This window comes from Aspergillus lentulus (genome assembly GCF_001445615.1).
Source record: "Aspergillus lentulus DNA, contig: Alt08, strain: IFM 54703, whole genome shotgun sequence".
Lineage (NCBI taxonomy): Eukaryota > Fungi > Ascomycota > Eurotiomycetes > Eurotiales > Aspergillaceae > Aspergillus > Aspergillus lentulus.
In genome coordinates, this window is record NW_028322118.1 from 964,734 (window position 1) to 981,140 (window position 16,407).

At 50.9% G+C, this 16,407-nt stretch overlaps 4 protein-coding genes across 4 annotated transcripts; 3 read left to right on the forward strand and 1 right to left on the reverse strand.

The window, feature by feature from the left end:
* Positions 1–299: 299 nt before the first annotated feature.
* ALT_3582 (pleiotropic drug resistance family ABC transporter) lies at positions 300–5,095 on the forward strand (the record flags this gene model as incomplete). The annotated part of the gene is made up of 6 exons (XM_033556500.2): positions 300–328; positions 400–948; positions 1,022–2,534; positions 2,589–4,082; positions 4,144–4,607; positions 4,672–5,095. The coding sequence occupies 6 exons, from the start codon at positions 300–302 to the stop codon at positions 5,093–5,095; spliced, it is 4,473 nt and encodes a 1,490-aa protein (XP_033412391.2).
* A 2,280-nt stretch (positions 5,096–7,375) lies between these two features.
* On the forward strand, positions 7,376–8,767 carry ALT_3583 (putative C2H2 finger domain protein; the record flags this gene model as incomplete). Its single annotated transcript, XM_033556499.2, has 1 exon — positions 7,376–8,767. The coding sequence occupies one exon, from the start codon at positions 7,376–7,378 to the stop codon at positions 8,765–8,767; it is 1,392 nt and encodes a 463-aa protein (XP_033412390.1).
* A 1,197-nt stretch (positions 8,768–9,964) lies between these two features.
* ALT_3584 (uncharacterized protein) lies at positions 9,965–12,079 on the reverse strand (the record flags this gene model as incomplete). Its single annotated transcript, XM_033556498.2, has 5 exons — positions 9,965–10,854; positions 10,913–11,446; positions 11,502–11,648; positions 11,710–11,846; positions 11,949–12,079. The coding sequence occupies 5 exons, from the start codon at positions 12,077–12,079 to the stop codon at positions 9,965–9,967; spliced, it is 1,839 nt and encodes a 612-aa protein (XP_033412389.2).
* A 1,806-nt stretch (positions 12,080–13,885) lies between these two features.
* ALT_3585 (putative arsenite efflux transporter ArsB-like) lies at positions 13,886–16,254 on the forward strand (the record flags this gene model as incomplete). The annotated part of the gene is made up of 3 exons (XM_033556497.2): positions 13,886–13,958; positions 14,009–15,837; positions 15,904–16,254. The coding sequence occupies 3 exons, from the start codon at positions 13,886–13,888 to the stop codon at positions 16,252–16,254; spliced, it is 2,253 nt and encodes a 750-aa protein (XP_033412388.2).
* Between the last annotated feature and the right edge of the window lie 153 nt (positions 16,255–16,407).

Here is a 16,407-nt window from a genome sequence, read left to right on the forward strand (position 1 = left end):
TCCAATTCCTGACTTTTCTTCCCCATCGGATTCCCTTTTGTTTATGCTACCCGGGCTCGGATATCTCTGTATCCGCTCTCCGTAGGCGGGTTGTGGTTACCTTATGTTCCTTGGATGATGACATGTATGCCACCTGTTTACCTGGTTGTCTCCTGAGGATGATTTGTTTATCGTTCGCTCCTTCCTTTCATTCCCCATTCAAACATTGCTCTTGATTACTTCCAGATTTGTCACGAAGGACGGACGACACGCGGACTAGTTTAATCCCTGATCGTCTTCTTTCTTCATTTCTTCCTGTCATGACCAGGCAGTCATCTCGGAGGTTTGCGTGAGTCCTGCAGAGATAGCGATGCAACCGACCTGTCCAGCTCCTTTCGGGGCGGCTGCTGTCTCATCTAGTGCGGGCCAGGAAGTCGCAAGTACAATCCAACGGCAATTTACTCATGCTGAAGAGGATCGTATCGTGGAGACCCCACTAGGAGAGAAGGCAGACAGTTCAGACACGGCAGGGCCAGATTCCGAGGACGGCATTGATCAGGAAGGGCACGAAAAGGTTACAGCTCTTGCGCGGAGCCTCTCGCAGATATCTCAGAAGAGTGCAGATCCAACCAACACTTTTCTCGACTCCTCCAGCGACCCCGAGCTAGACCCCAGCTCCGACAAATTCAGTTCGCGCAAATGGATGAAGAATTTGTTGCACATTAAGACGCGCGATCCAGACCATTATCCCCGTCGTACCGCAGGCGTCTCATTTCGCAACCTGAATGCCTATGGTTACGGAACAGCAGCCGACTACCAGGCCGATGTAGCCAACATGTGGCTCAAAGGGTTCGGGTGGCTTCGAAGTATTCTCGGGTGTAGGGACAGGGTTCGCATTGACATCTTGCGCAATTTTGAGGGATTTGTCCGCAGCGGCGAAATGCTTGTTGTACTTGGCCGGCCAGGCAGGTAAGTTCTGCAGGGCGCTTGGCTTGAATGGAGAAGGAATGTCTCGATTGGCCCTAACTGTTCGCGCACATAGTGGATGCTCAACCTTCCTCAAGACGATTGCGGGAGAAACTCATGGTTTGTGGCTGGACGAAGGAACTCACATTCAATACGAGGGTATCTCATGGGATGAAATGCACAGTCGCTTCCGCGGCGAGGTCATCTACCAGGCAGAAACCGAAATTCATTTCCCTCAGCTCACTGCAGGCGAGACTCTGCTTTTCGCCGCCCAGGCTCGAACCCCAGCAAACCGTTTCCCTGGTGTCTCCCGCGAACAATATGCAACTCATATGCGGGACGTCGTCATGACCATGCTGGGTCTAAGCCACACGATGAATACACGGATAGGAAATGAGTACATTCGAGGCGTCTCTGGAGGCGAGCGAAAGCGGGTCAGTATTGCCGAGACTATCCTCTGTGGCTGCCCTCTCCAATGCTGGGATAACAGCACCCGAGGTCTTGATAGCTCTACGGCTCTGGAATTCGTCAAGAACCTTCGCCTGTCCACGAATTATACTGGGTCAACAGCTATAGTAGCCATCTACCAGGCTAGTCAGGCTATTTACGACATATTTGACAAGGTCATTGTGCTCTATGAAGGCCGCCAGATATACTTCGGCAAAGCTAGTGATGCGAAGCGCTTCTTCATTGACATGGGGTTTGACTGCCCAGACAGGCAAACCACCGGTGACTTCTTAACATCTCTGACGAGTCCTTCCGAAAGACTGGTCCGGAAAGGGTACGAAGCCCTCGTCCCGCGTACCCCGGACGAGTTTGCTGCTCGATGGAGGGAAAGCGCCGAGCGGCAACGGCTCCTGGCTGACATTGAAGCATTTGAAAACGAGTCTCCGTTGGGTGGCAGCAAATACAAGGAGTTCACTGTCTCTCGCGCAGCTGAAAAAGCCAAAGGTACCAGGGCGCCTTCGCCCTACACTCTTTCGTACCCGATGCAAATTCGTCTGTGTCTCCGCCGAGGCTTTCTTCGTCTCAAAGGTGACATGAGCATGACTCTGGCAACCGTCATTGGCAATAGCATCATGGCATTCATTGTCTCCAGCGTATTCTATAACTTGGACCAAACGACCAACAGTTTCTTCTCCCGTGGTGCACTCCTCTTTTTCGCAATTCTGCTGAACGCCTTTGCAAGCTCGCTTGAGATTTTGACGTTGTGGCAGCAACGGCCGATTGTAGAGAAGCACGACAAATACGCGCTCTATCATCCTTCGGCAGAAGCCATCAGCTCTATGATTGTTGACTTACCTTCCAAGTTTCTGGTTTCCGTCGTGTTCAACCTTATCCTTTACTTCATGACCAATCTGCGTCGAACCCCGGGACACTTCTTTGTCTTCTACTTGTTCTCCGTAACAATCACTCTGACCATGTCCAATATTTTTCGCTGGATCGGAGCAATCTCACGCTCGATGGCACAGGCCATGGTACCCTCCTCTATTTTTATGATGATTCTTGTCATCTACACGGGTTTCACGATTCCAGTACGCGATATGCATCCATGGTTCAAATGGCTGAACTATTTAAATCCGATCGGTGTAAGTTTTCACCTCCTTGTTTCGACCTCTTAGGCTCAGCTAAGCACGAGCTAGTATGCGTTCGAATCTCTCATGATCAACGAGTTCAGTGACAGGGAATTCCCTTGCGCTCAATACGTACCCGCTGGCCCGGGTTACGAGAATGTTCCCCTTAGCTCAAAAATTTGCTCTCAGAAGGGCGCCGTAGCTGGACAAGACTACGTTGACGGTGACGCATTTATCAATACTTCATATCGGTATTTCAGCTCACATCTCTGGCGGAATTATGGCATTATATTAGGTTTCTTTTTCTTCTTCCTGGCTGCCTACATCATCTGCAGCGAGCTAGTCCGTGCGAAACCCTCCAAAGGGGAAATCTTAGTATTCCCTCGAGGGAAGATACCTGCATTTGTCAAGAAGCCCCGGCGCGATGGTGATCTGGAAGGAGCTCCGACCTCAGAGAAGCAGCAGCTTGATAATGCGGGCCATGACAGCACCGCTGCAATCGCCAAGCAAACCGCGATCTTCCACTGGCAAGATGTATGCTACGACATCAAAGTCAAAGGAGAGACACGCCGAATTCTGGATCATATCGACGGATGGGTCAAACCAGGAACGTTAACAGCATTGATGGGTGTGACTGGGGCTGGTAAAACGTCGTTGTTGGACGTCCTGGCTAATCGTGTTACCATGGGTGTGATCACCGGCGAGATGCTAGTTGACGGTCGCATGAGAGATGACTCCTTTCAACGGAAGACTGGTTATGTTCAACAGCAGGACCTGCACTTGGAAACAAGTACTGTCCGCGAGGCTCTTATCTTCAGCGCTACACTCCGGCAGCCAGCGAGCACACCGCACAAGGAGAAGGTAGCCTATGTCGAGGAAGTAATTAAGATGCTAAACATGGAAGAGTACGCGGAGGCTGTTGTTGGAGTTCTTGGTGAGGGCCTTAATGTCGAGCAGAGAAAGCGGTTGACGATTGGTGTTGAGCTTGCCGCCAAGCCGGCGCTGCTCTGCTTCTTTGACGAGCCCACTTCTGGTCTTGATAGCCAAACAGCCTGGTCCATTTGCACTCTTATGAGGAAACTGGCGGACCATGGGCAGGCCATCCTCTGCACCATCCACCAGCCATCGGCCATTCTGATGCAACAGTTTGATCGTCTGCTCTTCCTCGCCAAGGGCGGGAAAACGGTATACTTTGGCGAGTTGGGGCCCAACATGGAGACACTAATCAAGTACTTTGAGAAAAAGGGTTCTTCCAACTGTCCTAAGAACGCAAACCCTGCCGAGTGGATGCTGGAAGTCATTGGTGCAGCTCCCGGCTCGCATGCGGACCAGGACTGGCCGGAAGTCTGGAATAACAGCCCGGAACGAGCTCAAGTACGTGCAGAACTGGCACAGATGAAAGAGGATTTGCTACAACGACCTCCGCCACCTCGGACCAAGGAGTATGGTGAGTTCGCTATGCCTCTCTGGGCGCAGTTCCTTGTTTGTCTCCAGCGCATGTTCCAGCAATACTGGCGAAGTCCGTCGTACATATACTCCAAGGCTGCAACGTGTATCATTCCGGTGAGTGGCATTCCTCCGTGAGACACAATGGAGTCGGCATGTCTGACTATCAGCGCCCCAGCCCCTGTTCATTGGCTTCACGTTTTGGCGGGAGCCGACCAGTTTGCAAGGCATGCAGAATCAAATGTTCGCCATCTTCATGCTGCTGGTCATCTTCCCCAACCTCGTCCAACAGATGATGCCGTACTTTGTAACTCAGCGAGCCTTGTATGAAGTGCGCGAACGACCCTCCAAGGCGTACTCGTGGAAAGCGTTTATGCTCGCGAGCATCCTGGTCGAATTACCCTGGAACATTCTAATGGCCGTGCCAGCATATTTCTGCTGGTATTACCCAATCGGCCTCTATCGTAATGCGTATCCAACGGACAGCGTGACTGAGCGCGGTGGCACAATGTTCCTGTTGATTCTCATCTTCATGATGTTTACGTCCACGTTCAGTTCGATGATCATTGCAGGCATTGAGCAGCCAGAGACAGGTGGCAACATCGCACAGCTGCTGTTCTCACTTTGTCTCATTTTCAATGGGTGAGAAAATCCCTCAAAGCATGAAGAAGACAGCTATGACAGCGCTTGCTAACGTTTGACTCAGTGTGCTAGCAAGTCCGTCGGCCCTCCCGGGCTTTTGGATTTTCATGTACCGGATATCCCCCTTCACGTACCTTGTGTCCTCAGTGTTGTCGGTGGGTCTAGCTGGAACCAGCGTCAAGTGCTCAGATATTGAGATCCTCCATGTTCCACCCCCGCAGGGCCAGAATTGCTCGAGCTTCCTGGGCGCATATGTACAGATGTCCCACGGCAGATTACTTAACCCGGAGGCAACCGCGAATTGCCAGGTGTGTCCAGTGGCAGATACGGATACTTTTCTGGCACAACTGAGCATCAGCTACTCAGATCGCTGGCGCAATGTGGGGCTGTTGTTCGTGTACATTGTGTTCAATATCTTTGCCGCGGTCTTTCTGTATTGGCTCATTCGGGTGCCCAAGAAAAGGTCTCGCAAGATCAAGGAGGAGTAGAGGAGGCGCCTGACTTATTGCTGTTCGTTAGCGGTGCTTCTGTGATGTATATGTACCCTGCATGACTTGCAGCACTGATAGCAGCTTTATCTTGCAGTATATATGCGCGGCCGGTTTGATAGATGACAAATTATATACGCAGCAAGGCAATAAGCAGGTTATGTTTTGATCAGGTAGGATCACGTCAGTGACCTTGGACAAGTCTAAGTCTGTCAATGATTCGAGAATTGTATTCTCCATGAAAATCCTGGGATATGATTCGGTGTAAGTCCCTGCTCCAAGAGGCACGAATATAGGATGGACAGAGGTATGCAGTCAATGGCACAATACCCGAACTGAATAGCGGTCTTCCTTTTGACATGGAAAGAATCGTCCGCTGAAAAACACATATCTGTTGTCAAAACTACCTCCTGCTGCATCTCTCCGATGAGATCTCGTAATTCCTGCCAACTGCAAGCGAGTCCATCAAGTGCAGATGGTCACATGACAAGAGGGCAAATTGCGCCTTGTCAGGCTCAATCCACCATCACCACCGCAGCAACGGTTCTCTACAAAGACCTTATTTACAATCTTGAAGAAAGCACAGCCCCGAAGCTTCTGGTGTCGTCATGCTGTACCAGCGTACCAACCCTCTCCGACCTTATTTTGAAGACTACACTAGGCGGGTGATCTAGAACGACCTCGTTGAGGCTTGTTGAGGCTTGGAGCAGAAACTCAAGAGATGTGGAGGCGGCAAATTTGACTAAGGGAGATCAACAGGATAAGGAACTCCTTCCCAATAGAAGGTTAGCACAAAGGCGGTGTTCATCCTTGTGAATGGCATTCTGTTCATCTGTGACGCACAGGTAAGGAGAAAATAGCTCCATGACAGGTGGGCCGAACCTTAGTGTGTCGGCATATGACCACCCAGAAAGTACGAAAAACAGAAAGGAGTAAAAAAAGAAAAAGAAACAGAGAGGAACACGAGGCAACGACTTGATTGCGAAATGTGATTGCGATGGCCCTCCATTTTTTCCTCATCCAGACAAGCACTCGCACTGTCCTCGAGTCATGGGAGAGTGATTTGGCCCCCGCTGGTCATCTCGGCCCCAGCGAGCTAATGCAAGCTCGTAGACAACACCGCCTATCGCTGAGGCTGATGTCTTCTCTCACTGGCTATGATGGCTTCTTGTTGCGGTCTGCATCTCTTCCCCGCCATAATACGGCGGGCGCTGGGCAACTGCAGGGCAAAAGAAGAAAAAGCAAATAATTCCGTACTTCCGCGAGTACCACCGTTCTTTGACGGTGGCGCCTACAAGTCGTTTGCAAATCTCCCCTCGTTCAGATACTGAAGCGGGCTGTGAGCCGTTCTTGCATGCATAGTGGACTTCCGGTAGACATACAGTATCTACGCCATGGTATCCACTGGAAGATGGCTTGGATGTCTAGATTCCAGAATATGGGTCTTCAAGTGCTAAACTGGTCTATCTGACAGTATCCACGACAGTTGCCCAAACTAATTTAGACCATGGTTTAGCGCTATCCATGAAGGCGCTCAGCCATGTCCGAACCTGACCGACACTGACTAGGAGGGCTTCCCCAGGTGGGTTTGGGAAACCGACGTCGATGACCAATGAACCATGTAGACCCCGGCAAATGTCTCTGAACTCTCCAATCACGAGTACCGCATCTCTGGTCCCTGTATCTTTCCATCTCTTGCGGCCGATGGGTCTTACTCTTTCTGGCGGTCACTCAGGGGTCTCACCGTCTTACGGACTGAAGATGCTGACGATATAGACAGTGAGAAGCAGGAAAAAGGGGGGTGAGTGAGAAGTTAATTCCCTTCACCCAACTTGAAACTCCCGTGGTCAACTACTGTCCGCCGAATGACCATCTGCCATGGGTCCCGCAGGGCTTTTTCGACTGGTTCTGTCATCTTGGTGGGTTCTTCTCCCAATCGACCCATACCTGTGGTGACAAATTAGCGTCGAGCTGTTGGGGACTTGGGACACGAACGCCGATGCCAAAGGTTGACTTGCGGCTCAACTGCGCCAAATCAGAGGATGGCGTGGGTTTGCTCTGGGGATGCTGTGTATCGCCCTCCTGCGCCGCCCCATGGCCAACTCCTGCATATCGCATAAGGCATATTCTGCTGAGTCGTAATTTTAATAGTGCTGGAAATGCATCTGCCCATCGTTCAGGAGATTATAAAGGATCCAGTTGCCTCTTTTCAGGCTGCTGGTGGCTTCTATGTTCATACTTAGTCCAAGGACAAACAGGCCCTTTGGACGTCATTGAAAAATGCATTCAAGCGCTTATGCCGACATCCTTCCCATGACGCTCGGAAATCGTGTATCATTTGAAGATTGCCAGCTTTACTCATCTTCTGACTCTTGCACCGACCCAGCCTACTTTCCGAGCGAACCTCAATTCCAATTGCGATCGTCCCATCTCCAGGGCATTCAGAAGACTCATTACTTCCCTACGTATACGTCGTGGACCGACGGATCTCTTTCCTCGCACGTTGCTGGTCCACTGTCGGTAATGGAGGCGGGGCTTCACCCTGTTCTCTTGAGCCCGGATCGCGTCGCATCACCGTGGAGCAGCTACTCCTCAATCTCTGGTGCAGAGAGCCCTGGCAGCAGCGCTGATAGTAGCTTTGCGCAGAGCAACATGATGGAACCCTACCCGTCCCCACCCTATGCTTATGATGATCTGAGAGATCCCTCAGTCAAGACAGAACAATATTCCTCACCAGTGATGTCTGTCACTAGCTCGGTCGCCTTGCCTCAGATACAAACCTATCCTGACCCCGAGCCGATGGTGGAATCATCCTATCCAGTGACTGCGCCAGCGCATCCCTTTGTTTACGAGGAACACAACTGCTCTGAAGGATTAGAAATCGTGGCAGCTCAAGCTCATCGTCATGGTTCGGATAGTATGTCGGGTCACAAAACACCTCCACCTTCCCTTCGACGTCGGAAGTCTCGCTGCACCCCTCAGAAAGATTCATCACCGAACCGAATCACTAAGAGGAAGACTAGAGTCAAGTCAAACACTAAAGTGGCGGCAGCCTCGAAACAACATCCCGCCAAGTCGGCGACCAAGGGCCACGTCTTCATCTGCAGCTTCTCACGCTACGGCTGCGCAAGCACCTTTGCCTCCAAGAACGAATGGAAGCGACACATTGCCTCTCAGCACGTCCAACTCGGCTACTTCCGCTGCGACGTCGGCAACTGCAACGGCGGTCACAAACCCAACAACAAAAACACCTCAACTTCCACCCGCAATCATCACGACCAGGCTGGCCACCAAACCAACGACTTTAACCGCAAGGATCTCTTCACCCAACACCAGCGCCGCATGCATGCACCCTGGGTCCTTGCAGGCCGACCCGACGCCACCACCGAGCAGGAACGGATGGCTTTCGAGGCCAGTCTCGAGGATGTCCGCGCCCGCTGCTGGCACGAGCAACGCAAGCCACCACAACAGAGTTCCTGTGGATTCTGCGGGCACAATTTCTCCGGCCCGAATAGTTGGAATGACCGTATGGACCATGTTGGACGGCACTTTGAAAAGGATGAGACTCCTCTTGAGGAGGCCGAGGATATCGCCCTAAGGGACTGGGCCATCAGTGAACGGATCATCCAGCGTGATAGTAAAGGGCAGTGGATGCTTACTGCTCTATGCTAATCATTCGTCTTTCTTACTTCTTATTTTAATGCTTCCTTTCTTTTTCATTATTTTCCTTTCTTCTCCTCTTGTTTCGGATTGATGACTTTGGCGTACCTTGGATGCACGGCTTTAACCACGCTATACCCCCTGGTTATATAGAAGGACTGGACCAACTTGATGACTAACGATGGATATCCTGTATTGTTATGATGGATTTTGCTTTTTGACTGCTAGCTGCATACATACTAATGAACTTTGAACTCTTCTACTCTACTCTGCTGCTCCTGCTCCGTAGTGATACATAATAACCTGTCAATCAGGCCAGGCTGCATAACGCAATAGTACCGTATCCTCCTGGTCTGAACGTGAAAGTGCGACAGTGTGCCTATCACGCATCGCATTCTCCCTAAATCAACATAATAATGACTGTACCCAAGGAATACCAAACACTCAACTTCGATAAGCTTCATCGCCCTAACGCACCAATTTTCCAAGGTTAGTGAGGTCAATACGTACAAGAGCACTCCTGCTTCTGTTTTCGAAGTAGACTGTATTCAAGTTCTAGAATCGGATTTTGGACTTGAGTCATCTGTTTTAGACGGTGACCCCATACGCTCGCTTGAAACGTCTTCTATGTGCGCTGTACAGATTTATTAATCTCTTTATCACCCTATATATCACCTGTCTTCTTTGACATAGTTCTTAATATATATAACCTGAGTTGTATGTGCACCCTTCCAACGACTCAGACCCTCGATGTAATGATTTGAAATATACAATGAAGATGACCTGCTGAATCAAGTCTATTTGTGACTGATCCTCAGAAGTCTGCTGCGTGCTGTAGTGTTAGATTATCCCTTTGAGAACACAGAGTTTCCGCCTCAGGACTAATCCACCGGTGGCTTCAGAGCAGACTGAACAGTGAGCAGCCATGATTCACCCCGCAGCTTGACTATCCAGAAGGACAAGGGGCCCCGGAATCTGGAATCTGTTTCGTCGAGATACGTGGGTAGAATGAGGCTTTGAATATGTCGACAGGACTCTTGCTCGGAGCGTTCTTTGCCTCATGTCATGGTAATTTTGGGGCAGAACAAGCCGGAAGAAATCTGGGAGGTGACGGACATTCGCGTGACTGGCTTGTCGCTATATGCCATTAACATCGGCCTAGGTTTGTGACTGGCAGCTGCTACATGACGCCAGCAACCGTTCGCATGCTCAAGGGGGTGTCCGTGGGATTGATCCAGGAGAACTCGGGCCAGGATCTGGAGACACCACGATTATCGGGGAGCTGTCTCCCATTGACGACTCTTCAGCTGCCCTATTTGGAGCAGTGGATGATCTTATCCGACCACCACTGGCATAAACTGGTTTTGGCACTTCGAGTGTGTTACCCCGGGCTCGTGAATGACTCCCAGTGGCATTTCCGGATGATGAAGGATCCTGTACGTCGAACGAGCTCCGATCGGCCTGCGACATGCTAGCCTGCGATCTTCCACCAATGCTCGGCGCAGGGGAAGAAGACCTTCCGATTGGCGGGCTACCATCGAGGCCTCGCCGAGAGGAAATGCTGCCCGTAAAACTGGGCACCCGGGAAAGCCGCTCGGGTGACCCTGATGTGCCAAATTCGTCTGTGTTCTGACCACGATTGTATTGCTTCCTTATCTTGTTCAATTCACCGTTCCGGTTTTCCTCCCCGGGTATCTCTGGAAACCGCAGTGCTGGCCCGCTCTTGAAATCGGAATTCTGATATCGATCATGCGCTGCATTGCTCATCCAATTGCTGACGGCAAAAAGGGTGTGCGCAATTTTGCGCCGACTGCCCTGATCTTCTGTTGCAGAGCGCTTCAGCGGCCATCTACTACTTCGACTCATCGTATGCCCCACTTCTATCGAGGAACCTCTGTCGCTGCCGAGAGAATTTGGTCGATCCTGGACACAAGATGCCTCAGCATCACTCAGAATGCGCTCGCGAGGTAGAGGACCGGAGTAAGTGCTGCTAGCTTTTTCCTCCACATCCTCTTCCTGATCTTCTACTGCTGCTGCCAAGAACAGCGACAGCGATCCAAGTACAGCAAGGCCAGCACCAACAATCGGCGCCCATTGGCCTGCCCACAAGTCAGATACTGGTATATTTCCCATAGATATATTCACGAGGGAGCTTACCTATACTCTCTATGCGCTCAGTCTGATATCGGACTTGATAACTGAAAAAGTTCATCTCGCCAATGAGGATAATTACGAGGACTGCTGCCCCGAATATGGGCACCTCCACGACACTCAGAAACGATCTGATCATTTCGTTGACCTTATTCATTGTCCCGAGCGTCGCACCGTTCGTGCCTTCAATGACCTCGTCCTGCTTTTTGTTCCGGTCCGGATTGCCGAACCGTCTGGTCCAGTTGATCTCAAGAATCTTATTCCACATCGACGCGAGCGAGAGGATGGCTGGAATACAACATGCAGCAGCCAACAGCGTCGCAGCGCCAAACGTAAGCTTCTCCGGTACAGGGATGACGTAGATGTCATTTGCCGAGCCCTGTCGCATAGGCGAGAATGGGCCGGCTACGACGGAGCAAGTAAGATCACACATAGTCGTACCGTAATGAAATTCGTCAGAGTTCTTGAATATCGGACGACCGTTGACCGTGCAGGGATGCGGTTTGATCCGATAGAACTCGATTGTTAAGCTCAGAAGACCTTCGGAGAGGTAAGTTAAGCAGATTCGTACAACAGCACCGGAAAGGAAACTCACCTGCAAGTATAAGACCAGTCCACAAAAAGATGATATTCCGGCCGGGTTCATTGAAGTACGTTTTTGATAGTCTAACGGTGACTGGGGCTGTCAAGATGCCGATTGAGCAAAGCTGAAAAGCTCCAAAAACGTCCATATCGACAGCAGCTGAACAAGACAGGCCGTCGGTTAGGATGTAGGATATACCAGACACGAATATTGAGCTTACCTTCGATGTGCAGCGACGCGAGTACAATACTATGAAGGGCTGCAACGGCCGGAAAAAGCAGTGCAGCGGCAAGACAGGCATTTCTGAGCCATTCCGCTCTGCGGCCAAAGACGCAGGTTGTTATAAGAACGTAGTACCTGTAATGGCAGAGGACCGCCGAGAGAGATATCAACAAATGCTGGTCACAAAGTAGTGGATACTACAGAGTCCAGAGATAGCGGATGAGCACGGCCACATACAGAATCCTTGTTCCTGGGCCATACTGGCCGGAGACTGGCCAGGCACAAATGGCCTGCAGAATGTCGCTGGCAGCGTCGGGGGCATCGAGCGTTCTATTGAGTTCCGTCGATGAATGGGATATTGCCGGCATAACTAGACATGGTATCGCCCAAAGATCAATGCTTGTCCGTGTATAAGTGAACCAGAAATCTGTGTATTAAATTAGGTGGTTTAAATGTGGAGACAGGAGTGGCCTTGGAAACAATTTATAGATCGGAGTTTAGTCATTAGACTCGGTGTTAGGTCAATCTTTGATGCAGAAAGGTCAAGTCATTATTCTTCAGGAAGGAGGAAGAGGAATAGGAGGATCCATCACTCCAGCAGCAATTGTCATTTGTGAGGCTAGCAGACGCGCGTAAGCAGATAGGTCTATAATCGGGCATCCCCTCGGCTAACGACGCCCTACGGTCCAAATTGACTGTAGATAGGTTATCAACAGTACTTAGTGGGCGATTATGCAAGAGATGACAGACAAATCTGGCATCTGTCAAATGTCTGCTGCTCCCTCGTTCGGCTCATGATTCGCGTGAGTCGTTTTGCAGCAAATCAAGGAGACCCTGGGGAGCTGGGACACGAAGAGCCCGAGTTCCCCACATGAGGCTCAACTTCGCTTTGATGTTATTCTGGAGCGGCTTATTGGTTGTGTCCTTGCTATTCGACGACTGGAAAGATCAGATGGACGAGGAATCCCCGACAAAGTTCAGCCAGTCTGAAAGCTGGTCAGAAACCACCAAGAAGGTGGCTGGCACCAGGCAAAAGTCGTGATCAGACAGTGGTAGACACGGCTGAAGGCGCGTTAGCCCTGTCAGTCCTTTCCTGTTTGGGCAATAGCTGATTGTTTTCTCTCTCTCTCTCTCTCTCTCTCTCACATGGGTCAGGCCGATTGGAACTCCCCAGCGCTTTTTTTTGGTGGTGCTTTGGCTGTTGATAGAGGAATGTCCACTATTCCACTCGTCGTTGAAAGCATACAAGTCGAGGTAGATGCCCACTTGCCTTGCCCATGGTACGGGCTATTTACGGAGAATCGAGGTGATCGTTTGAGGGTGGGCTGGTGGCAAGGCTGGAGGCGCAGTCCCCACATCACGCCCAGCTAGTGAGGGCCTTAATGGCTTAGTTCCTAGTCTTGGCTAGTGGCCGAAACTCCCTCTTGTCAGTTGTCAGCGGGGAACCAAGACTCCAAAGAATCCTGCTAAAAGACTGTCTGGGACTCTGAGCCTCTTAGACCTTTCCTTTCGGCTACGTGCTCTGCTGCGCCTCCCTTGGGTGACTTGGTCATTCTTATTAGCATTCGGCTAATCGAAATTTATCCCTAAGAATGTGCTCCCCATTATCACCGCTAACCGCTTGAGGGTTGGTTGCACTCAGCGGCGTGTATCGGTCTTGTGCCACCGCTCTTTTTTCCCCCCTCCAGGCCAAGAAGTTCAAGTGCTATTGCGACAATAATGATGATATAGAAGGCCATCGTCCTCCTTTTAATCTATTATATCCGTTTCTGTTCTTTGACAATGGATGTGGTTGTTGTCTGACTCGGCAAAGGTGGAGTGTGCATGAAGGGCGACATGGTGACCGACCGATAAGCAAGTCTGAACATTCCTCTCAACGTCAGTTTTGCTGGTTCGAATTCTCTATGACCAGGCGGCTTTTTTATTCTTGCGCCCTGAAGACAAGAAAGCGGACGAGACACTTTCAAATGGCGCCTGTTGGTTGTTAACGCTTAATTGTGTGCTTATACCTATTTCTTGGAAGCGTTTTCTACATTTGCAGTCCTTGGTGCATCTGATTTCTATCACTGCGGCATCGGGCCGCAACGCTCCAAGCTCGAAAAACGCAATTCGAGGGGGAAAGCCCTGAATCTCCAGCAAGCCTTGAAGGGGTTCATACAAGGACGGTTTACAGAATGGCGGATCTCGATACCGGCAAGATCAAGGACTGGCGTTCGATCGTCACGCTTATTGTTTTCATCATCACTAGTATGTCTGCTAGACGGTCCTGGACAATCCTAAGCGACTGACTCTTGCAGATATCATCGTGCTTTTCCCCTTCCATATTCCCATCTACGTCCCACGCACATTCTCAAATGCAGTGCGTGATTTTTTGAGCAAATTGCGAATTATCCCTCCGAGGGAAAATCGCTTTCAACTCGACGATCAGGAAGACCCCAATGGCAAACTAAAGCCATATGTGCGAATGAACTTTCCTCTTAACTTTGTCACAGCACCGCTCATAGCAGACCTGTTTCTGCTGGCGATCTTGGCGATCGGACGGGAGGAAGTGCGTGGTGGCACGCTTGGGGCCGACAATATCATCCCAATCGATATCATGGCCTTCTTCCTAACTCTGGCTTACATCGCCATCTCCATCGATGCATCCGGTTTGATTAGGTATCTGGCTTTCAAAGTCCTTCAAAAAGGTGGTAAGGTCGGGCACCGGCTCTTCTTTTACCTCTATGCCTTTTTCTTCGGCCTAGGAAGCTTCATTGGAAACGACCCGATTATTCTCTCCGGTACTGCATTCCTCGCCTATATGACGCGAGTATCAAGCAACATTGTCCATCCAAGAGCTTGGATTCACAGTCAGTTTGCTGTTGCCAATGTCGCCTCCGCGATCCTTGTCTCCTCGAACCCAACCAATCTCGTGCTAGCTGGGGCTTTCCAGGTCAAATTCATTGAGTACACTGCTAACATGATTGTTCCCGTCGTGGTCACTGCTATTGTCTTGTTTCCTTTTCTACTGTACATCATCTTCGCGGATGAATCTCTCATCCCTCTTTCCATCAAGATGCACGAGCTCACAGAAGAAGAAAAAGAGAAGAAGCCCGTAAACCCCAACATACCTCATGCGAGGGGAAGGGCCGATGAACAAGAGGACCTCGCGGACGACGAACAAAAGCTCTCCCTCGAAGAGATCATGAACCCTTTCCTGGATAAAGGGGGTGCTGCATTTGGAGCTCTCATCATGGCGGCCACGCTCATTACTCTGCTAGCCCTCAATGCCTCTAGCCAGCATGGCCACCCTAAACCCGTTTTCTGGGTGACCCTGCCGGCTGCGGTGGTCATGCTGTGCTGGGATCTTGCGTTCGGATGGTACCACCGTCGTGAAACACGCGAGATTGCCCGTAAAGGCCGCGCAGAAATTGAGCAGGCCCGAGCGGAGCGTGCCCTTAGAGATGAGGAAGCTATGCGCGCACAACAGATTGCCGAGGCATATGAATTCGCTGAATCGACAGAATCCCGATTACAGAAAGAGCCCGCCGCTGAACCAGGCACTGATGAGGGGAATACGGCCGATGTCACAAACGTACGGCCGTCAGATCGAGTTTCTACCGGCTTTTCGTCCCAAATGTCGGATGGCCAAAGTCAGACGCTGGCCTCTCCTCTAGAATCATCCATTTCGACACTGGCCCCCAAGGATGATCCGTTGCAGAACGGACAATCCACAACCGACGCCATGAGCACGCTGAACGAAAAGCAGGAACTCTCCACGTCCGCCCCACGGGAGCTGTCAGGTGCAACTTCCAGTCTTGAGATGGATGTGGAAAGACGGGTATTCTCCGAGAATGTATCGCACGAGGCCTCATCAGGATATGGTCGAGAACGGGTAACTCTGGTGTCTCTTGCCGCAGACGTGTACAGGTGGTTGCAGGAGACATTCCCCACTGCCACAGCGGTGGTGTCGCACATGCCATTTGCCCTTGTGCCTTTCTCCTTTGCCATGTTTGTCCTCGTACAAGCTTTAGTCACCAAGGGCTGGGTCCCGGTCTTCGCTTACGGATGGGACCATTGGGTGGACAAGACGGGGACCGTCGGAGCTATTGGAGGCATGGGCTTTGTTTCAGTGATCCTATGTAACGTGAGTTGCGAAACTCAACATTGACACAGTCGGACCTTCCCAACTAATTTGTCATATTTACACTAGTTTGCTGGCACCAATATTGGTACTACCATTCTCCTTTCCCGGGTCATACAAGCATGGAAGCAGATCAACGACGAGCAAGGCACCTTCATCAGTGATCGGACATTTTGGGCGACTGTGTACAGTATGGCGATCGGAGTCAACTACGGTGCCTTTAGCACGGCTTTTAGTGCATCGTTAGCCGGTCTGCTTTGGCGGGATATTCTTGCGAGGAAGCATATTCGCGTCCGCAGCCTTGACTTTGCACGAGTGAACCTTCCCATCATTGCCATTTCCATGGCTGTAGGGTGTGCCGTTCTCGTTGGGGAGGTCTACATCATGAGAGATAACTCTCCCTATAATCCACCACGATGAACTTGGAGCGCGAACCGGCTGGAGTGCCTGGGAGATGCGCTCACCCAGCTCATTCCCTTCCTTTGGCATTCGAGCGAGCATCTCAGATGTCGTCTCTTCAAGAGACTTGTGGCAATAACGCTCCTCAGCGGAACCACTGCCCATGTGAACCAC